Genomic DNA, 23,601 nt, shown 5'->3' on the forward strand with positions numbered 1-23,601 from the left:
CTTCATTCCAGCTACACGGCAGCGGTTTGGATTTCTGATTTATTTTGTATGTTGCTTACCGGAACACTTTCATTTAGGACCAGAAGTGCGCGCTTCACTCCGCTTTCCTCGTTCTGTAACCAATCAGAGCGTGGCTAAATATTAAAGCTGTGCAGCAGCGACCAGACAGAACAGCGACACCTAGTGTGTCTGCATTGAAATTACATGTTCCTTCTTGAAAACCAGGGCAGAAAGGTTCACTGTGCCACATTTATTCAACCTTTTCAAAACGCTTTTTGTAATACGTTTTAGATGCAGTTTGCAGATGTTTCTGAAGATGTGTAGTGAATTCTCCTTGTCAATACATTGAATATATACTCCAAAACATCCCATAAACAGTCTTCTGGTACAGAAACATTCATCATTCTGAAGGAATTATTTGGTAAACGTTAGACTTTATACTTTATCAGCAGAAAAACTTTCTTTCAACACAAAATCAGTAACAAAGAAAATAAAAACAGGATTTTGAACAGTGTGCTTTATTGCAAAATAACAAAATTCATGAACAGCAGGTTTCAGGCGTGGTCGTCATTGTGAACGAGGTCCTCCTCTTCCTCCTCCTCCTCCTCCTCCTCCTCCTCCTCCTCCAGGGCAGTGTGATCCATCAAGACTTTCCTGTATATAAAAGCATTAAATATTATCATGGTTTGTATCCATGTTTTCAGTCCTTTTATGTGCTGGCAGCAACAGAATTTTTGACAATAGGAAAATCTGTATTGTAGAATTTCCAACAACAATAATAATAATAATAATACAATAAATAAAAATGATCTTTCATCTTGTGTACAGTCAGATGAGCTTTATGTCACTAAAGCCACTGAACAAAACCGTGAAGATACAGTTTCTCATACAGTTTGCATTGTGTTGTCATAGAAACCCAACATGTATTTAGTTGGTGATGCAGAAATCACATGAATATATATTTTTTTATGTTTGGTCCTGATTTGGTGCCAAAAATCTACTGGTATATATTACCAAGAATATTTAATCAATGACATTAATTTCACCTTGATTTCACTGATAACTAAAGTGATCGCTCAGAAATGTTCATCATGTCTTCTTGTTATTATAGTAGTTTAAAGCGCTTTTATTCAGACATAAAATGAACAGACAGATCTTGATTACTTTGACAGTTTGGGTGAAAACGCTCAAGATCTGTCTCTTCATTTTATGTGTGAACAAAAGAACTCAAAGCGACTGAACTACAGTGACTTCCTGCATTATCAGACCACCCCTGACCAAAGTGCACTTCTTCAATATAACGACTCAATACATGAAGTTTAAAGTTTAACAGCTGTAATGAGCAGCAGCCAGTTCAAAAAGGCGTCTACATTGATGGGTAAAATAAATTCTTCACGCACGTTTAACAGCTTTCTACCAGCATTCCTGTCTTGCATCATTTGCAGTAGCTGCTTTCCACCATCATCATTTTTTATATTCCTTGTAGCTATCAACTATAACAACCAGTTGACTGAAGCAGCTGGTCCATGAGACGTCCATTTGGTGTTAACACCCCCCCTTTTTGTGACTCACACAGGATCTGAAGTAGAAAGTCTGAGTTAACAAAGAAACCTGACAACCACCATTAACTCTGACTGAGGCTTTAGTTTTTGTGGAGCCGGTGTACACAAAGTAAGCCTGCTTATACTGAACTTGCTTCATAGCAGCCCTCAGAGGAACAAAGTTAGATTTTTGGTGCCACGAAAATGTGAGCCACATTTCTTGATACACACGTGGACAAAATTGTTGGTACCCCTCAGTTAAAGAAGGAAAAACCCACAATTCTCACTGAAATCACTTGAAACTCACAAAAGTAACAATAAATAAAAATTTATTGAAAATTAAATAATCAAAAACAGCCATTACTTTTGAATTGTTGATTAACATAATTATTTAAAAAAAACAAACTAATGAAACAGGCCTGGACAAAAATGATGGTACCTCTATAAAAGATTGAAAACTATTTGACCAGAGTGACATGATTAACTCAGGTGTGTCATTTAATTGACATCACAGGTGTTTCCAAACTCATAATCAGTCAGTCTGCCTATTTAAAGGGAGACAAGTAGTCACCCTGCTGTTTGGTGAAAAGGTGTGTACCACACTGAACATGGACAACAGAAAGCGAAGGAGAGAATTGTCCCAGGACATCCGAAAAAAAATGATAGACAAACATCTTAAAGGTAAAGGCTATAAGACCATCTCTAAACAGCTTGAAGTTCCTGTGACAACAGTGGCTCATATTATTCAGAAGTTCAAGACCCACGGGACAGTAGCCAACCTCCCTGGACGTGGCCGCAAGAGGAAAATTGATGACAAATTGAAGAGACGGATCGTTCGAATTGTATCCAAAGAGCCCAGAGCAACCTCCAAAGAAATTAAAGGTGAACTCCAAGGCCAAGGTACATCAGTGTCAGATCGCACCATTCGTCGTTGTTTGAACCAAAGTGGACTTCATGGGAGACGACCAAGGAGGACACCACTGCTGAAAAAAACTCATAAAAAAGCCAGACTGGAATTTGCAAAAATGCATGTTGACAAGCCACAAAGCTTCTGGGAGAATGTCCTTTGGACAGATGAGACCAAACTGGAGCTTTTTGGTAAGGCACATCAACTCTATGTTCATAGACTCAAAAAGCAAGCATACGAAGAAAAGAACACTGTCCCTACGGTGAAACATGGAGGAGGCTCAGTAATGTTTTGGGGCTGCTTTGCTGCATCTGGCACAGGGTGTCTTGAAAGTGTGCAAGGTACGATGAAATCTGAAGACTATCAAGGCATTCTGGAGAGAAATGTGCTGCCTAGTGTCAGAAAGCTTGGTCTCAGTCGCAGGTCATGGGTCTTCCAACAGGACAACGATCCAAAACACACAGCCAAAAACACCCAAGAATGGCTGAGAGAAAAGCGTTGGACTATTCTAAAGTGGCCTTCTATGAGCCCAGATCTGAATCCCATTGAACATATGTGGAAGGAGCTGAAACATGCCATTTGGAGAAGACACCCATCAAACCTGAGACAACTGGAGCTGTTTGCTCATGAGGAGTGGGCCAAAATACCTGTTGACAGCTGCAGAACGCTCATTGACAAATACAGAAATCGTTTAATTGCAGTGATTGCCTCAAAAGGTTGTGCAACAAAATATTAAGTTATGGGTACCATCATTTTTGTCCAGCCCTATTTCATTAGTTTGTTTTTTTAAATAATGATGTTAATCAACAATTCAAAAGTGATGGCTGATTTTGATTATTTAATTTTCAATAAATTTTTATTTATTGTTACTTTTGTGAGTTTCAAGTGATTTCAGTGAGAATTGTGGGTTTTTCCTTCTTTAACTGAGGGGTACCAACAATTTTGTCCACGTGTGTAGATTTTTGGTGCCACGAAAATGTGACCCACATTTCTAGATATTAGCCATTAAATATTGTCAGCACAGTGACTAGGTTTTTCCTAGAACTAATCCTCTGTCACAGAATCCTGTAACATGACACAATGCTGACATTTCTTATTGCTGGGGGGCTTATTATTGAATACAATCATCTACAAGGCTATATGTATGAACCTCAGTTGCTGAACTCTGAAGGCAAGACAGGGGCTCCAAGAATTATTCCATTTAATTCCTCTGTTTGAAATGAGATAAAAATAAGATACTATTAAAAAATAAAGCAATATACTATTCATACGAACACGTAATTGTGTAATTATGTAATTATGTAGTGCCCTGCCACAATAAATAAGTTCTTCAAATTGGTCATCATAAAACAATACAGCACATCATAAACGGATCTCAGAAGAAACAGCTTGCAGTTACCACATTTTACTTGTGCAAACAAAAGTGTTTCAATTGTACCAGCAAACTTTTTTGTACCTGCTGTCCAAAGTCTTCATCACATAGCCACATGATCACAACTGAGGCTGGATGGAGAAACAGAACACCTCTAAAGAGAAATGCCCGGCCAAGCTCCAAGTTTCTCATCAGACCTAAGGTTATATAGCATTGCTTCCCTCCCACTGTTAAGTCTTTGACTTCACACTGTGTTGTGTGTTACCTGTCAATAAATCATTTTACTTCATTTAAATTCATTCTTACAAATACTTGAAGTTGTCTTTGACTTAATCTAATACAATGTTGCTCTTTCACAGAGAGTAGAAAGATGAAAAACCTACAAGGATGTCTTACATAACACGATGTCATCTAGAATCTGCCTGTGCAACACCCTGCATTTGTTGTGGACTGCCAGTGCTGACTATTTACCAAATCTGTCCTCTCACTGCAAAAGTAGACATTATTTGACATTTACCATGTTGTGCAGGGACGCCACTGAAGAAGCACCTGTAACACAACACATTGTTGTTGTTGGCCTTGTTAATATATATATTTTAAAATATGATCACGCATACTGTACACAAACACTGTATGCATGAAGATGAATAAAATTACTATACATGTACAACAGCATCATTCATTGAAGTGTAAACAATAACAGTCTGGTGAAATAAAAGAATATTAGCATTAGATTTTTTGGTTAAATGGCCAAATTCTGGTCCCTCCACAAAGTAGCATTCATTTCCTTTTGTTAACTGCCTATATTTACTAACTCTACAATATCAGCCAGTCAGTCAGTTTACCATGTCTAAGGGAAATATTAACATCAGATCCAATGTGGGATAGTACTCCTTGTGCTGCAGAGTGACCACCTGACCCAGATGATAGGTTTCTAGAACAATTGCAAATGAAAGTAGAAAGACTAAGTCCTTACACTGTTGGAAGAATTTTGTTCAAATCTAACACAAATAACTCTGCACTTTAAATACTATAGACTGGCTCATTAGAAAATAAAAAGCTGTTTGCTGAAACTTACTTTGTCTTCTGTCCTTCTAATGATCTTTGAAAAAGGAAAGCTCCCTGTATTGGATCTCTCGGTGCACTCATCACATTGTTCTCCTAAATAGATCAAAATTAGAACAGTTGAGAGGTACTGTTGTGAGTCAATGTCAACACTCATGATTTGTTCATGTTGACCATTGTTTTGATGCTATTTAACAGAGGGGACTAGAGCAACACTGTAACAGGCTTGATTTTCTTTTTATGCACGGCCTTATAGTAGTACATGACCAAACCCTCACTGAATGATTCAGACACCTTAACAGCAATGTAATGTGGTATGGAAACTCAATAGAATCTAACTGTACAATACATCCAAATGGAAACAAACGACAAATGACACTGCAACAATGTCTCAGTATTGAAATAATACAAACATTGCTCTATAAGATAACTTTCACTGACTCAGCAAATAGTCAGACATAATTGGATTGACATTAAAACATGTTCTACATATTGATTAAAGATAATACTACACTTGTTTTTTATGAATCAATACATGCCCTGTTCAGTTTCACTCAGAAATGTCCAGTCTGTCTTCTTTCACCCTTTCCACATCATAGCATAAAGACTCTGCATGACATCAGAGTCACAGGAGTAAATTTTATTGACCAGTCATCTTCTATGAGAGCATTAGAAATTAAAATGCTTCCATTTTGAAATCAGCATGTCAGTTGCAACATCACAAAGCAACATCATGCTGTGTAAACATGTTTTTTTGTCACCTATAGCACTTGGTTAAGTGTATTAAAATTCAAATTATAGTCACTACTCTGGACTAATTTTGAATGATATTTTTTCAATACATACCCTCATTCTGTGATTGAACCAGTTGTCCTCTAGGGGACAAATGGCACAAAGACAGACAAAAAAAATGATCGGAATTAGATAAAAACATGACCAAAATTAGCCTCAAAATGACCAGATTGATCCAGAAATCTTTACTTCCATTTATCACGGTCCAAATTTATTCTATTCAACATTCTGAAGGTTTTACACAGAGGTTTGTTCATAGATCATTTACTGTCTGATTGATACATTTATTTTTCTAAAGACATGCTGAAATGCACAAATTGATCCAATAAGATGGAAAATGACCAAAATTGAACAAAAACAACCTTAAAGTGATGGAAAATGACTAAAATGAGAGATAAAATAAGCAACTCAGAGCAAAAATGAGATGAAAACTGAAACAGAAATGGCCACTGAGTCACAGAATGATGAAATAGACGTGAACTGACCAAAAGAACTAACAAGATGAACAATTTTAAACAGAAACAAACCTAAAAACACACAAAATGACCAAAATGGAAGAAAAATAACATGAAAAGATGCAAAATGTTTAAAACCAGACAGAAAGACGTAAACTGAACAAAACAAAACACATAATGACACAAATGAGACACAAAATGATCCAGAAATCTTCTCTTACAGTCATGAAACCGTCCACATTTATTCTATTCAACATTCTGAGGGTTTTTATAGAGAGCGTCGTTTTGTTTACTGTCTGTGGACCTGGAAGGAGCAGCTTCATATCTGGAAAAAAGATTCACAATCAACGGTTTGTTTAACAGAAGAGATCATCTTAGTTCAAAGTGGCACCAAATCCATGTCATGTTTGGGTCGTATGTTGGCCTTTAACTTTGAGCAGGTGTGTTATTATTTACAGTGTTTATGGTAGAATGTGGCCGTTTTAATGGCAGATCACATGGAAGTAACATGAGCCAGTTTGAAATAGTGAGTTATGCAGAAGAACATAAAGAAGAAATTCAAAGTTTTTAATCAGTAAATATGTTAGATTATATTTTTAATCTATTTTGTGTACTTGTTGATGAAAAACGTTTGATAAAAGAAACCTTAATAATGTTGCCTTTTAATGTTTTAACCCTCCTGTTGTACTCATTTACAGGCAACAAAAAAAAAAAAACATTGTTTCCTTGTCTTTTAAAAAAAAAAATCAAAAAATTCAGCCAAAAAAATTCCCCAAATTTCTGAAAATTTGCAAAACCTTCAGGAAGAAAATTCCAGTAATTTCTTAAGGTTTCTTTTCAAAAAAATCCCCCAAATTTGGAAAGAAAATTTGTTGTAAATATTTTCCAAAAAAAGAGTAAAAATCTTCCAAAAAAAAATCCTAAAAATATCTAAAGAGATTACATATATTTCAGTAAAACGTCTAATATTTTCTTTACAAACATTCACATAAAAATCAACCAAAATCCCTTCTTTAGAAATATTTTTAATTTTTCTTTATTTCCACCTAAAAATGTTCAAAGATTTCCCAAAAATGTTGAAAACGTGGACATCAGAAGTTTCACTGTGAAAATATATATTTTTTCCCTCATTTTCAAACTTTAAAACAATTCAATTTTGAAAAAAAAAAAAAAACATTGAAAAAGCCACTATCTACAGACACATACACCCTCTGTCAAATGTTTTAGGACACTTTCTCATTCAAATCAATTAGTACCTGTCCTAAAACGTTTGACAGGGGGTGTATATGTGGTCATGGTTCCATGATGCCAATGTCATGGTAATGACTGGATGCAGCGAGTTTACAAAGAAGTGATTCTAAACTACATGTCAGCTTTCAAAGATTCTACTTTTCATCTAACAATTTATGTTTTTGTATTTCAACTCACACATAATCTGAGATTATTTGATCTACTTGTTCAATATTAGAGATTCTTCATCATTGTCCTGAGAGAGAGAGAGATAGATGATAGATAGATATGAATCCTAAGGCCAGTAATCTCCTAAATTAATTATGCTTAATCATCAGAGAATCACTGAACCAGCTCTGCATCTAACGGGTTCCTGCAGCCCAGAGGGATCTGAGGAACGATTAAGCTGGTAATTGAAGAAATTTGCCCTGCTGCTCACTGCCTCCATCCAGACGTCTATCCCTCTACCACTGATAATTCATTTAACTGAGTAACCACTTTGAATGGTTTAATTAATTTACAGTCACGTCTGTTAACGACAGCTTTCCTCTTAATGGATTTTGCAACGAAGCAACGAAGACACTAAACAAAGAAATTAGACCTGAATTCTGTGAAGGCGGATCTCAAGGACTTTAAGTTTGTGGAGGACTTCATGAACTTTTACTGAACCCTGTATGGAGAAATCTTCTTGGCAGGGGTTCAGTCTGTGTCCAGTGTGCATACGCTGGTGTCGTTGTAGGGTTCCTTGTTGGTTGGACGTTGGTCCAGACTGGTCAAAGCAGCACTGTTCACCATTGGCAGAGTGCTGACAAGTCTGAGACTTTTGTCCATCTGTTCCGTTCTGCTTGGAAAACAAAGAGAACGTCACTGTTGGAATTTAACATTCAGTTGTCTGATTACGTCACAATTCCTAATCTAACCTACATTCCCAGATTAACCTGGACCAGATTTCTGTGTCAAAACAAATACAGGTTAGACTGAACGATAGCTGATAATGTGTTAACAGAATTCAACTGACCACAGTTGTTCAAAACTGTTTTGAAACAATTTTGCAGCAATATCCAAAATTATCCAATACACAATTGTGTGTACACTGTGACTGAGACCAGTCTTTACATACCTCACTGTGACACTGATTGAATGCTTTCTTTCTGGTGTGGATCTGCTGGTGTTGTTTCAGGGAACCCAAAGTTGTAAAAGTCTTCTTACACTCATCACATCTGTATGGTCTCTCCCCAGTGTGGACACGTTGGTGAACTTTGAGGTTTGCAATGTAGCTGTAGCGTTTCCCACACTGATCACAAAGGTATGGTTTAACCCCAGTGTGGGTCACTTCATGAGCTTTTAACTGTGAGTACTGTACAAATGGTTCACCACAGTGATCACATACGTACACATCATGTCCAGTGTGGATGCGTTGGTGATATTTTAAGCTCTGTTGGGAGTTGAAAGTTTTTTCACAGGAGTCACAGTGGTACCGCTTTCTACCAGAATGGGGGCATTGATGGATCAACAACTGTTCATGTTGAGTAAAGGTTTTCACACACTGATCACAGTTGAATGGTTTAACTCCACTGTGCATGAGTTGATGGCTTTTTAAGTAACTCTTCAGAGTAAAAGCCTTTCCACACTGATCACAGCCGAACGGTTTAACTCCACTGTGCATGAGTTGATGACGTCTTAACGTACTCTTGTGAGTAAAAGCCTTTCCACACTGATCACAGCTGAACAATTTCACTCCACTGTGCATGAGTTGATGATTTGCTAGATGACTCTTGTCAGTAAAAGCCTTACCACACTGATCACAGCTGAATGGTTTAACTCCACTGTGAATAAGTTGATGGCTTTTTAACTGACTCTTCTGAGTAAAAGCCTTTCCACACTGAGCACAGCTGAATGGTTTAACTCCACTGTGAATGAGTTGATGGCTTTTTAACTGACTCTTGTGAGTAAAAGCCTTTCCACACTGATCGCAGCTGAATGGTTTAACTCCACTGTGAATGAGTTGATGTCTTTTTAACTGACTCTTGTGAGTAAAAGCCTTTCCACACTGATCACAGCTGAATGGTTTAACTCCACTGTGAATGAGTTGATGTCTTTTTAACTGACTCTTGTGAGTAAAAGCCTTTCCACACTGAGCACAGCTGAATGGTTTAACTCCACTGTGAATGAGTTGATGTCTTTTTAACTGACTCTTGTGAGTAAAAGCCTTTCCACACTGAGCACAGCTGAATGGTTTAACTCCACTGTGAATGAGTTGATGACTTCTTAACGTAGTCTTGTGAGTAAAAGTCTTTCCACACTGATCACAGCCGAACAATTTCACTCCACTGTGAACGAGTTGATGACTTGTTAGAATACTCTTCTTAGTAAAAGGCTTTCCACACTGATCACAGCTGAATGGTTTGTCCACAGTGTGAATACGTTTGTGAATTCTTAGCTTTGTTGCTGTGATAAAAGTCTTGCCACATTGCTCACAACTCAGTGATTCATCTCTTTTTGCCGTTGTTGCTGAACCATCCTTATCCTCCTCAGAGGTCCCACATCTCACTCCATTGCTGTGTTTACATTTCTGTAACAAAAGACAAAGATAAAAACAGAGGTAGTGATGGAAGAGCAATCATGAAAAAAAATTTAACCGAAAAGTCTCAATTCCATGTAGTTGGACATGAGGCTGAAACAAGATCAAGAATCTGCAGACATGCTAGCAGCTTTGTCATTAGAAACCTAGAAATGAGTCAACAGCACACTCACAATGTCAACAAAACTATTTTCACAGGCCGATAGTTTTCAGCTTTCTGCACGCTAGTTTTAGAATATTGAGTAGTAAAATCTGTCGATCACCGTGAAAAACAAAGCAGAGCTCACGACTGATGGGATTGTACCACCAGGATCTCTTCATCCCCAGACTTTCCGTTAAGTTACATTACTGGAGAAATGTACAATATGAAAAGCATACAACATCAATGTCCAGATTTAGGTCTTAATGGCAGCAGGTTCAATTCAGACCACCAACACTTTATAGTTTCTCCTAGGGGATCAGATGTTGATACCAGTCCAGAAAAGATCTGTAATTCTGCCACTGAATTCTGGATTTGACGCTAACGACCCGGGAAATTTGTTGCGCAGCAGTTACACAAACGTTCACCATCAAACAACAAAAGCAACAAAACAGTGAAACACAGGGATGTCAACAGGAAATTCGGATTTCAACTGAAAATTATTGACGGGGCGGGGTGGAGGGGGCGGGGCGGGGGGGCTGAAGCTGAGAGATTTATAGTGAAATAGAAGTCATTTAGACTGATAAAAATGGTCAAAAACATAACACTAGACTTGTTTCAGTCAGCAAATTTAATGAAAAGTTAACTTACATGTTCTTCAATCTTTTCTCACTATCTTCAGTCCAAAATATTTCACAAATCTATAAGAGTTCTATTCTACTATGTACAATATATCCAAGTCAGTTCACTGCAACACTCCTATTTTGCCAATTTTCTTCTCTTTGCAGCAAGCTGTCTAAGTCTCTGGACAGCCTTCCTTTTCAACTCCTGCTGGTGGGCTTTTCTGGCAGCCATTTCCTTCTCTTTCAATGTATCTTTTGCCTTGGCACTTGAAGTAGCTGTTCATGCTGCTGGTGTAACTGTCTGACAGTGCTACGCATCCACGCGATCCGTAGTTAATCAAATCGTTACAATACACACAAAAAGCTTTTCTGGCCACGTCTGGTTTCTTCAGAAATTGTCCAAGTGTTTCCGTTACCTCGTCCATCTTTGAGCCAATTTTCACCTTCACAGTGACTTTTCTCTCCAGCCATTCCCATCGGAACTTATTTTTGACACTTTTGTCAATTTCTGTGACTGATGACTCCTGATCCTTCGATAAAAATCTCATCATTCCGCTGAACATGATACCAAATCTCCAAACATCCGAGTCGAACACGCCACCATGAATTTGTGACAAAGAATGCTACGAGCAATTTGATTGGTCCAAGCTTGAAGCTGTCCAACTGCTGGGCCGTTTACAATCGAACGATAGCTTCAGGGAAAATCTCACAGGAGTGAGGCGTGAGTTTCGTAGTGAGGCGCAAGTTTCGTTTAACGAAACTCACGCCTCACTCCCGCGAGATGTTAACAACGTTAACATCAGCGACAATAAAGTACCTAACCCCCCCCTAAAATTTTCTCAACAGATTTAGAGGATTCACAGAAATGTTCAAATTTGACATTAAATCGGCGGAAATCCGCGGATCCACAGACAATTGTCATCCCTGAAAACAGTTAAAGGAACAGCAACGATTAAAGGAAATGTTTTACAAACGTAAAAAACCACAGTAAAACAATTAAAAGCAAAATAAAAGCCATTTAAAGAAAAATGAAACAAAACATAAGAGACAGGGACATCGGCAGCAATCTTGGTCATTTAGTCAGACGTCGTAAAAGTTTTCAATAAACGGCCACCGATGTAATCAGGTAGAGGACTTTTCTTTGGTCTGCACTGTTTGAGACACCAGATTACATTTTTAACATAGATTTATTTCCAACCCGGATAAAAGAAAGGGATTCTGTGGAGACGCTGACATGAGACAGTTTTTAGTCTCAGCATGTTTAGCCCTAAAATCATGGGAGTCAAACCTGACATAAAAACTGTTTAGACTTTGAGCCAGCTCTAAATCAGAATTATAACCGCTGAGCTGAACTCTCTCATTGACACATTAATTAGTTCCAGTGATCAGATTCATGCCGTCCCAGACTGAACTGAGGTTGTTCATTTTGAGCTGAGACTCAAGTTTGTCTTTGTATTGTCTTTTGTGGGTCCTGATCTCCTACTTTATTTCCTTCTGTCAGTTATACAGATTTAGTGTATTTCCTTCTCTGAAGACTGTTTTCTTTCTGTACAGTAGGTCTTTAAGCTTCTTAGAAAGCCATGGCTTAGTGTTTGGATATAGTTTAACAGTTTTATCAGGAATAACACTGGTTTCACAGTCTGTGACCCAGCTGCTCACAACATCAGTCGGTTCATCAATATCAGCTGAGGACTCCTTAAACACATCCCAGTCAGTAACCTCCAGACATCCCTGCAGAGTGTGACAAACTCTCACTCTGATGTTCTGCACTTTGCCTTGCTTCGGTACAGTGGTAGACAGGGATAAGGAGGATGCAGTTGTGGTCAGAGGAACCCAGAGCAGAAGCACCTTTTTGCCCACAAGTATTTATTTCACTGGCCTTTGGACGGATATAGACAAGTTTCACAAATATTTGGGGAAATTTCTGAGGCAGATATGAAGGGCACAGTGAAGCAGAAAGCAGTTCTAAGTCAGTAGTGCACAGTTTCTCCAGGACAGTGTCAGATTTGCACCAGCACTGTCCTTGTCATTTGGAAGACCCACTTGAGCCCAAGCTTTCATTTGCTGGCTGATGTTGCTTCAATAATTCCACATAATGTTCGATTCTCTTGATGCCATCTATTTTGTGAAGTGCACCAGTCCCTCCTGCAGCAAAAACACTCCCACAACATGGTGCTGCCACCCCCATGCTTCACAGTTGGGATGGTGTACTCAGGCCATCCTCAGCCAGCATCTTCACAAGGTCGTTTGCTTTTGTTCTGGGGTTGATGAGCACATTTCCCTCCAAAACAATTCTAACCTTAACCAATCTCCATCTTGAGCAGTAAGATGGCTTGACATTCCCATGGTGTTGATCTGGGCATGTAGTTATTTGGACAGATAAACCTCAAACCACAGCAATCTGGAAATTGCACTCAAGTAGGGATGTAACGATTACTGGTTAAAATGATAAACCGCGGTAAAATGTCTGACGGTTAGTAATTCCGTTTCAAATTTTAATTACCGTTAAACCGTGTTTGATTGCCACAATCCGGAAAATCTCAGGAATAGGCGTACTACTGTTGTGAGAAGTGCAGCAGCATGCAGCCAATCGGACACATGCGCCCCGTGCGCATGCGCACTGAACAGTAAACAACTCATAAATATGGCGGAGGGCAGCAATACCGGCAGTGGAGAGATTTTTCCACCGTCGAAACGGACCAAGTCTGAAGTCTGGGCGTACTTCGGTTTTTATAAAGACACGCAAGGGAGACTGGTGGAAGAAAACAGCCCAGTCTGCCGAAAATGCCACAAAAAAGTATCGGCAAAGGGTGGAAACACGTCCAACATGATGGCTCATCTACGGGACCACCACCCGCAACTGTGCAGCGAGTTAAAGGTAAGATAACTTAAATGAATGCATGTGGGGCTTAGGGAACCGTGAAAACGGAGCGTGATCATCTCGTTTCTACTCCGGCACAATACTAGCTCCGTGGCTAAAGCTAAATGCACAGTTGTTGCCGACAAAGTCCGACATGGAATCGTCTCGTTTCTGCTCCGGCACAATACTAGCTCCGTGGCTAAAGCTAAATGCACCGTTGTTGCCGACAGAAAGTCCGACATAGAATCAACGGCCGGTTAATGTTCAGAAGACAGCGTTACATGGTGTGTGGGTGGGTGTGGGTGGTTGAGGGAGAGGGGGGCGTGTGTGTGTGTGATGATGAATAATAATTATTATTTAATAATAACCATTATAATTTTGTTTTCCTCTTATTTACAGAGAGGGCGAGTAATGGACAGAACCAGGACAAATCCTCCAACAGCTTGTACTTCTTCGGTCACAGTGGCACAAACAATAACTCAGGCGTTTGAAAGGAAGGCTGCTTATGCACCGACTTCAAAACATGCCAAAGACCTCACAGCAGCTATCTCGTATTTTATTGCGAAAGACATGATGCCATTTCAAACTGTTGAGAGGCCTGGATTTTTGAACGTGATGAAGGTTGCTGTGCCTCACTATAAAGTTCCTTCACGGAATCATTTTTCCAAGACTGAAATCCCAAAGATGTATAACGATCTCAAAGCTGAGGTTGCAAAAAGTGTAACTCAGGGAACATACTACGCTGCAACCACAGACATCTGGACCAGTGAAAGTGGGGCAGGGCAACCCTACATAAGCTTCACCATACACTACCTCAGCCCAGACTGGAAGCTGTCATCACACTGCCTGGAAACCCAGTTCTTTCCAGAGGATCACACGTCTCAAAACATCACAGAGTTTTTCGAGAACATGCTGGAGGAGTGGGGGATCAAGAAGCAAGACCTCTGCTGCATTACAACAGACAATGCAACCAACATGGTGAAGGCTTTTGAAGAGTTCACAGATCTGTGGCTTGGGTGCTTTGGGCACAACTTAAACCTGGCCATCTCAAAGGCTCTGAAAATCCAGAGGGTGGACACAGCAGTCAGAGCCTGCCGTCATCTCGTCCAAGCCTTTTCACGGAGCTGGAAGAGAAAGAGAGCACTGAAAGAAAAGCAAAACACTCTCAACGTTCCACAGAAGGCTCTCATCCATGATGTGGTGACAAGATGGGGATCTACACACAAGATGGTTGAGCGTTTCCTCAGCGAACAGCAGCCAGTCTGTGCCACATTGGCTGCTGAAAAAGGAACGTATCATTTAATGCCCAAGGATGCAGACATTAGTGTCATGGAGCAACTCTGCCAGCTGCTTGAGCCCCTGAGCAAACTGACTGACGCACTTGCCTCAGAGACACATGTGACGCTGTCAGCCTTGAAACCTCTTCTGGACCACATCACCCGTGATGTTCTGGTCGAAAAAGGTGGGGATTCAGTTTTGACCAAAGAAATGAAACGAGTGATGAGAGAAGATCTTAACAACAGATACACAGAGAAGGCAAAGACAGTGATGGACATGGCGTGTTTCATTGACCCCCGCTTCAAAAGCACCTTTTTAGATGAGCCTGAGGCTGCAACTGTTGAGAGCTGTGTACACGAGGAAGCCTTGAAACTAGCACCTGTAGAGATCAGGGAAGAACCACAAAGCATCAGCAGCACCTCCACAACACTAACCCCTCCAGCATCAGAGGAGAAAGGCCTGGCTGGATTGTTGAGAAAGATTTCCTCAGCAAGGAACCAGAGAAGGGAGGAGGGTCAGTTTATGACCACTGCAGAGAGAGTGAAGGAAGAAATAAAGCACTACTTGTCTCTGCCATCCATTTCAGCAGAGGAGGATCCACTTGTGTGGTGGAGGGGGCATGCATCAGAGCTGCCTCATCTTGCCAGGGTTTCCAGGAAGCTTTTGTGCATCCCAGCAACCAGCGTGCCATCCGAGAGGGTATTCAGTGCCAGCGGGCACATCGTCTCCCCTCAAAGATCACTTCTCAAGCCAGACAAAGTAAATATGCTGACATTTTTACGTTTCAATCTCAACTCGTGATCAAAGTCAGCAGCAAGCAACACCTTATGGTGAGGACTACAGACAATCAGTGTGGCTCATTTGATTTGTTTTCATATTTTATGTTATTTTAACCACCATCTGCACTACACATTTGTTTACATGTGGTTATATTGTTCTTGCATCCACTTTACTGTTTTTTTACTACTAGTGTTATTGTATAATATTTGTAAGACTTTCCGAGCACTGAATGTGAAGATTCATACACTTTGCACAACAAATGTTTATGTTAAATGTTAATGTTTATGAGGCAGTGGCACCTTACTTCTTTTGTTGTACTTTATTCCAAATGTTGCTTTCAAGCAAACGGACTACCTCCTGGATCTTTTAAGGTCCCCTCTTTAATTTTTGTAGCTTATTAATATGCTATTTAAGGTTGAAGTTCTTATTTTGATTGTTTTTTTGCTAAAATAAAAACGTTGTTCATTGATTTAAGTGTGCCTATGAGTACTTTTTAAACATTTTGAACATATTTCACAATACCGTGATAATATCGATAACCGTGATAATTTTGATCACAATTATCGTGATATCAAATTTTCATATCGTTACATGCCTACACTCAAGGATGAACCACACCTGCGGAGGCCCACAAATGTCTTCCTGATGTCTTGGCTGATTTCTTTAGGTTTTCTAATGTCATCACACAAGGAAGCAGTGGGTTTGAGGTGTGCCTGAAAATACATCTTAATCTATCAAAAGCTTTCAAAGTCAGGACATCATTATCTTGAAGGCATAGCAATCTTAGTGTATGCAAACTTCTGATTATAGAATAGAATTACGTTATTCAGTCCCTCCAAGATTTCGCGGGCGTTTTTCATGATTGTTGCGGCCGAAAATGCCTGAATTCGCGGCAGCTTTTCTAAAAAAATTGCGATAAAAGTTGCAATGTTTTAAGCTTATTTGTTGTGATGAAATTGCGGGAGACAGTGACAACTACTAAAAAGCTGCATTTTTTCCAGATTGTAGAACATGTTTCAACGCTGTAATTGACAATATTTATTCCGAAATTAATTATATAACGTTCCAACCCATTTCCACAAAAGCTGGCACACCACAGTGGGAAATTAGCAGCAGCCAGATACTGGTTTAACATGATGTGGTTGGTAGATTTGCGGCACAAAATGCTAATTTACTATTGAATGAATCATATTTGGACATATCTGTCAGTGGCTTAAAAAGTTAATTTCACATCCTGGCACACATGTGTTCACAAGCACACGCTCACGGCTGGTCACGTCAACTAAAAAGAACAGCACAGAGAGCGCAGTCCTGCACCAAGACAGGTGTGTGTTCTGCATGTATACATACCGAATCGCGTGACCTAAATATGTAGCTGGCAACTGGAATTGATGGGACTCAGAAACACCCCCACAATTTAATCAGTTGTTCCTTGTGTCATTTCCGATACGTCCACAGTGGTAGATTTGTTGTAGGATCACAATCATGTGATCGTCAGCGGGCCGCTGAGGTAGCGTTCACCTGTTGCCATGGTTACCGTGCCGCTATCAGACGCAGTGCCGCTATGAATCCTTAACAAATACGTGGATCCAAACTTTAAGCCGCATCACTGCTGAAGTCTAATCATTTGGTCCTTGTGTCATTTCTGACCGACCCTGAAAATTTCATTCAAATCCCTGAGTCTGTTTTTGAGTGATGTTGGTAACAGAGGAAGGATTCACACACGCCGATTGTCACATAACACTGCCGAGTTCTTTGGTGGAATAATTAAACTAATTTACCTCATTCTTTCAGTGCTCTAATGGATCTGGATGCAACGGTTTCCATCATGGTGATTAATGTGGTCTGTTTTCCGCTCATTTCAGCCGTTCTAATATGTTTCGTGTTTTTTTAAAGTGTATTAATCGATGATTTTTTTTTCCTTTTTGTATTCCACCACAATATTGCACGGTTGTAAAACCGTTTAGCTTCACTTTGGTGAAAAACATCAGTGAATTAGTTGTTTATCAATGTCTTCAGCAGTAATTTTTGTTGGTAAATGAGAGACATTAGTACTGCACATGTCTGCATTTTCAAACCATAAACAAGGAAGTGAATTCGGTGACGTACGTGCATTAGGTTTGCGCTGGGGACTGCTATGATTGGTGGAACTCACGGGAGGCGGGCCAAAATTGCGGGAAAGTTGCGGTGATTGGACAAAATTGCAAGGCCACGCAAAATTCGCAGAGATTGGTTGATTTCGCGTGATCACAACATCGCAAATTCCTGGAGGGACTGCTATATTAATCCCCGAAGGGAAATTCAATTGTTTGGTCTTATCTTTTTGCTTTTGAATTAAACAGTCCGATTGCTGATGGCAAGAAACATTTCCTGAATTTTTTGTCCTGCAGCACAGGGATAGGAGCCGTCCACCGATGTTTTGTTGTTCACTGAGGCAAATGTGAAGTGGATGATCCATGTTTGTCAGAATGGCCTCCATCTTTCTAAGTGTCCGTCTCTCCACCTCATCCTCCAATGTGTTCAATCCGATTCCAACTACAGAGCAGCTTTTTTAATCAGTTTGTTCAGATGCCTTGCATCCTTGTTCTTTATACTGCCTCCCCAGCAGACTGCAGCATAAAACAGGACACTTGCTACCACAGACTGATAAAACATCTGCAGCATCTTACTGCAGATGTCTATTGATCGAAATCTTCTCAGGCAAAAAAGTTGGCTCTGGCCCTTTTTGTAGATGAAGTCTGCATTTTTAGACCAGTCTAATTTATTGTCAAGGTGGACACCTAAATATTTATATGATGTCACCACCTCCATGTCAACACCACAAGTGTTCAATGGATGAAGAGGGGTTTTGGATCTGCGGAAATTTATGATCATTTCCTTTGTCTTTGAGGCGTTGAATAGCAGGCAGTTTTTGTGACTCCAGTCACTGAAGGCACTTATCAGATCTCTGTATTCAGCTTCATGTCCATTTCTGATACATGCCACGATAGCAGTGTCATCAGAGTATTTCTGAATGTGGCAGGACTCAGTGCTGTATTTGAAGTCAGATGTATACAGTGTGAACAGGAATGGAGCCAGGACTGTTCCTTGTGGAGCCCCAGTACTACTCATTAACATCCCAGAAACACAGTTCCCCAGCCTGACAAACTGGCCTTCCTGTCAGGTAATCTGTGATCCATGAAAGACAGGAAGGATCCACTCCCATCTCTGTGAGCTTGTCTTTGAGGATGGTGGGTTGGATGGAGTTGAAAAACCAAAGAACATGATTCTCACATAAACTCCAGGTTCCTCCAGATGAGACAGGGCACGGTGAAGCATGAAGAGGATGGCATCATCCACTCCAATGTGTTTTTTGTATGCAAACTGCAAGGAATCGAGTTTGTCTTTGACCTCAAGCCTCAGTAGACGTAAAACCAGCTGCGCCAGAGTTTTCATGATGTGTGAGGTCAGAGCAATAGGTCTGTAGTCATTTAGTTCAACTGGACATTTGATTTTTGGTACCGATACAATACAGGATGTTATCCATAGAGCAGGCAGCCTTTGCAGGTATGACTGCGTCTATAGAGAAGCTGATGTATTCAGTAAAACAATCAACCTGTCTGTCAATGTTCATACTGTCCTCATCTGTTTCCAGAAGCACATTCCAGTCTGTTGATTCAAAGCAGTCCCTTAGAGCTTCACTAGTTTGAGGAGTCCATCCTCTGATTTGGACTTTAGTTGCAGACTGTCTCAGCACACAAGGTTTGTAACAGGTCTGCAGATAAACCAAGTTATGATCTGACCTGCCCAGTGGTGGTAAGGCAGTAGCTCTGTAACCTTCTTTGACATTGGCATACAGCAGGTCTAGGGTTTTATTCTCTCTGGTAGGGCAGTTAAACTGTGTAAATCCAGTCAGATGAGAGGAGAGGCTGACATGATTGAAATCTCCTGATATTATTACAAGCGCCTCAGGATGTTGAGTCTGTATCCTAGCAACAGTATCATGCAAAACATCACATGGAACCAAGTCAGTTACCTTGGGTGGAATGTATACAAGTATTGTTATGATGTGACCCTTGGAACATAGTATGGCTAAAGTCCATAGTCAAGTCCAAGATTGTGAAGAAAGTAATAAAAATTCTATTAAAAAAATCTCTTTCATTATTCTGGCATTTAAAGATAATTTTGGTCATCTTAACCGACATAAAACAGAGGAGAAGCATTGCCAGATTTAATGTCAGATCGTGTAAATTAAAAAAAGGGTTATGTGTCGTTTATACAGTGTAAGTAAACTTCTGGGTTCAACTGTCTGAATTTCATGAGAAGGAAAAGGCTGGTAAACTCACAATGCTCAAAAGTATTATTCTCTACCAAAGAAAATGCTGCTCTTTACCTTCCTCAACAACTTGCTTGAAAAACAAGACTTTTCTTCTGTTACTTATCTTCATCACCATGTAAGACATTTTCAGAAAGTATGATCAGCAGCTAGTTCAGCCTCAAACAAAAAACAAGCAGCTTCCTAGCAGTCCACCATTATATCCTCAGTACAGCTGCTTCTGCAGAGCTACATCTCTCCAGCCAACGTCACCTGGCTTTGGTCGGCCCATCTAACCAACTGGAGCAACTTTACACATTTGAAAGAACAAATTCATGATAATAATGTTACAGTGGTATGTTTCTCACTTTTTGTGAAGAATCCATGTTTCCTCCGTTGTTGAGCTCAGACTAAATGGCTGCCAACATTCCTCTGCTCCTCCGTCAGACTCTCCTCCTCCTGCCAATCACCTGTCACATCAAACACATCTTCATGAGGATACCACTCTATACACAAGTGTCAGAGTGTCCCATATGTTCATCAGCCAACACAGAGGACACATTTCAACTCAATAGTTCACTTTTAGCTCTTTTCAGTTTCAACTAAAACTGATACAAATGAACTTAAACTGTTAAAAATAAGGAACATAGACAGAAAACAGACATGGAAAAAGAGAATAAAGAGAACATAAAGATGCTACTGCAGCTGATTCAAGACAGGACTGCTGGTAGAAAACTGTTCATGCTGTAAGTTAGTGAATGTATTTTACTGCTCAGTGTTCTGTTTAAAGGCAGCTCTCACTCTCTGTTCTTTGCACTCTCCCATAGTGTCAAGTGTCCTCCCACTTTCAATGACAGGTGATTCGCATTAATGATATTTCTCACAGTTTGTGCAGTTTCCCCACTTGAAAAATGATGTTTCATCTACCCAGGGTTTGAGCAGGACTCCACTCATCAATCAGACAGTTGCTTTCTTTCTTTTCCCTCTTTTATTTTGCAGTGGTCACAAATTCATGAGATACAGAGGTGGCAACTTCCATAAGTCCATACGTTTAGTTGATAGATTAAGGTGAAAAACCTTTAAACAGAACACAAAAGGACAATGTTCGCATTACTGCATTCAGCAAATAGTAACAACCATTCCTCATGGACATTTTCACCACATTGGCAAATGCTACTCCACTCACTTTATGTTTGTCAACCTCAACACCACATAAACTGAAGCGACAAATCATGGCATGAGCAATATTCAACCCAATACTATACCACACATGAATTTATCTGCATTCTAAAGAGTTAATTTTAAATCACAGTTTAAAAAATTACTCTGAGGATTTTTATTAAAATTTTTTAACCATTTTATACTTTTTACTTCATGGTTTTAAAATTATTTTAAGTGCATAAAGTGCTTTTAAAGTGCAATCCTTTCCAGATCCAATAAATAAATAAAGGGCATCGTAAAAACCCACCATTACAAACAGGATGAATTCACTGGTCTTAGCTGGAACCCTCTAATTAGCACCAGAGCCCTAGAGACAGTAAGAGTTGCGACACTCCCATAGGGTGCCGTTGTACGCTTTCTTTCGGTCTACTTCCGGGTTGTGGAGGCTTGTTTAGTTCCAAGCACGGCTTCGACAGTGATAGCCAGCGTTCATTTGCACTGCAGGTCGTTGAGTATATGTGGAGGTAAGTTGATGAAATGCCTACCTCTTTTGAATTGTCAACTGCCTATATTTTATCAGAGGCTCTTTATGATGCATATGCTGAGCTTTATTTGTATTTGCGCAGCGTAATTATATATATTTTTTATCTTGGTAGACAACCGAATTTCTGCTACTTTTTTTTAGCTCGACTCTGCTGTTAGCTGTGAAGTTATCTCCAGGGATATATTGACGGATTAATTGTTGATGAGTTGCTACCTCTTTTTAATTTTAACATCTTTATATTATATCAGAAGCCCTTTGTGGTGCAGACATTTATCTGTATTTGTGAATATTGGCAGATGACCGACTTTCAGGCATTGCCATGTGCTTGTTAGCTCTTCTTTGAAAGCTACCTAGCTACATCGCTACCTCTTTTTAATTGTCAAGACTATGTCCTTTATATGAGACCCTTTATAATCCATAAACTTATACTTGTAAGTATTTAACAAATATATTTATTAATATCTATCGTATCTATCCGCCAGTATCCCGAGAGCCCTCACTGAAGACACGAAGACCCTCATTGTTTCTCCCATTGTCAATAAAACATACTATTTCATTCATCAAAGCATAATGAGTTGTTATTCTTGAATATATATTTTGTGTATGTCTTAAAATGGTTATAGTGAGTCAACTCCTGCCTCATCAGAAGTGGCTGGACACTATCTGCTGAATGGACTGTTGTTACTCTGCTTTTCAATAATTGCCAGACTACGAGTAAGTGAATCAGAGAAATATAGACATTGTCTGGAAATACAATAATCCAGCTGGGCAAAAATTAACATTTTCAATCATCTTACATTTCTGTGTAAAAGTCGATTTTCCATGCTAACACGAATGTGGAACATTCCCTCCAAAACCCCAAAAGTGTCTTTAATATGTCACCTTACGGCTCAAAATGTAAAACTGACATTTACATACATACTCCAATGAATTAATAATCAAACAAGTATTTGGAGGTGTGATTTTATTCCTTTTTTACCGTGAAATCGCCGCTCTCAGTCCCATAGAAGGAAATGACAGCGCTGCCTGTTTGGAACTATTCAGGCTAACATGAACCACGTGACCGCCCCGCTGCGAGAGCATGAGTGTCGCAACTCTTACTATCTCTCGGGCTCTGATTAGCACCAATTAGCCTGCAATCTTATTTTCAACTGAACAATTTCAAAACACACGGCAATTATTGGTAAACAGACAAAGTTCACAGCAAGCCGCTCGTGGCTGATCTCCGTGGCTAATGCTAATGCTAACACATACTGCAGTGGCACACATCGGCAGCTTAAACAGTCTTTTAGAGTCTCCAGAATTCTGCTCTTACCGGCTGCAACCCGGATTTTGGAGATGAAGGCAATCCTGCACAGTTTGCCGCAGATCTTGATGCTTTCCCAACAGAAATTCACGCACACTTTGTTTGAACACGGTCATTCATTCTCAGTTCCTCCACAGTGCTGCGTGTGTCTCCTTTTTGCCGCCGGTGACAAACCTGAAGCCGGAGATTGTTCCGCCCCAGCTGAGTGTAGGACCTGTGCGTAAATGCTTCTCCTTTGAGTTTTCAGCTCCTTCCAGTTTGACTTGACACATAGACTGCTTTGCACTCTGTGTCACCTGTACCTTCAGAGCTCTGAATAAAAGAACAAAAGATTTATTGCAAAGAACAAAAAGGTTTTGCCTCCACAGCAGCTTGTTATGAAAATGATTGTATTTGATGATTGAATGTTCTTATTCATTGTAATACTGTGTGATGTGTGCTAAAAGAGGAACAAGGACACGAACTATCATCAATATCATTTCATCTTACATGGCTAATTTAAAAAAATATGACATTATATAAATATGCACTACTGTTCAAAAGTTTGAGGTCACTTAGAAATGTCCTTTTTCTTGAAATCAGTTCTTTTCAATGAAGATAGCATTAAATAAATGATAAATCCAGTCTAGACCTTGTTAATGTGGTAAATGACTATTGTAGCTGGAAACAGCAG

The 23,601-nt window shown here is 39.7% G+C and overlaps 2 protein-coding genes and 2 long non-coding RNA genes across 9 annotated transcripts in view; 2 read left to right on the top strand and 2 right to left on the bottom strand.

Annotated features, from left to right (window-relative positions):
- The window catches only part of LOC127531011 (oocyte zinc finger protein XlCOF6-like), a 112,343-nt gene that overhangs the window by 25,991 nt on the left and 62,751 nt on the right, over positions 1 to 23,601 (top strand). The window lies entirely within an intron of this gene.
- On the bottom strand, positions 236 to 3,652 carry LOC127531017 (uncharacterized). The gene is made up of 2 exons (XR_007937807.1): positions 3,599 to 3,652; positions 236 to 654 (listed from the first exon to the last, which is right to left on the bottom strand). It is a non-coding gene; the product is annotated as an uncharacterized LOC127531017 (long non-coding RNA).
- LOC127531012 (zinc finger protein OZF-like) lies at positions 5,104 to 23,082 on the bottom strand. Of its 3 annotated transcripts, XM_051939045.1 has the most exons (5): positions 22,938 to 23,082; positions 20,719 to 20,994; positions 20,286 to 20,387; positions 8,483 to 9,934; positions 5,104 to 8,206 (listed from the first exon to the last, which is right to left on the bottom strand). In XM_051939045.1, exons 3-5 carry the CDS (start codon positions 20,301 to 20,303, stop codon positions 7,958 to 7,960), a joined length of 1,719 nt encoding a protein of 572 aa, XP_051795005.1. In that variant the 5' UTR covers positions 20,304 to 20,387; positions 20,719 to 20,994; positions 22,938 to 23,082; the 3' UTR covers positions 5,104 to 7,957. The 3 variants fall into 3 exon arrangements, with proteins under 3 accessions (XP_051795005.1, XP_051795006.1, XP_051795004.1); XM_051939046.1 differs by lacking the exon at positions 20,719 to 20,994 and having other exon boundaries at positions 5,104 to 8,203; XM_051939044.1 differs by lacking the exon at positions 20,719 to 20,994.
- Positions 21,007 to 22,193, top strand: LOC127531016 (uncharacterized). Its single transcript, XR_007937806.1, has 2 exons — positions 21,007 to 21,602; positions 22,105 to 22,193. It is a non-coding gene; the product is annotated as an uncharacterized LOC127531016 (long non-coding RNA).

Source organism: Acanthochromis polyacanthus, chromosome 19 (genome assembly GCF_021347895.1).
Source record: "Acanthochromis polyacanthus isolate Apoly-LR-REF ecotype Palm Island chromosome 19, KAUST_Apoly_ChrSc, whole genome shotgun sequence".
NCBI classification, from domain to species: Eukaryota; Metazoa; Chordata; class Actinopteri; family Pomacentridae; genus Acanthochromis; species Acanthochromis polyacanthus.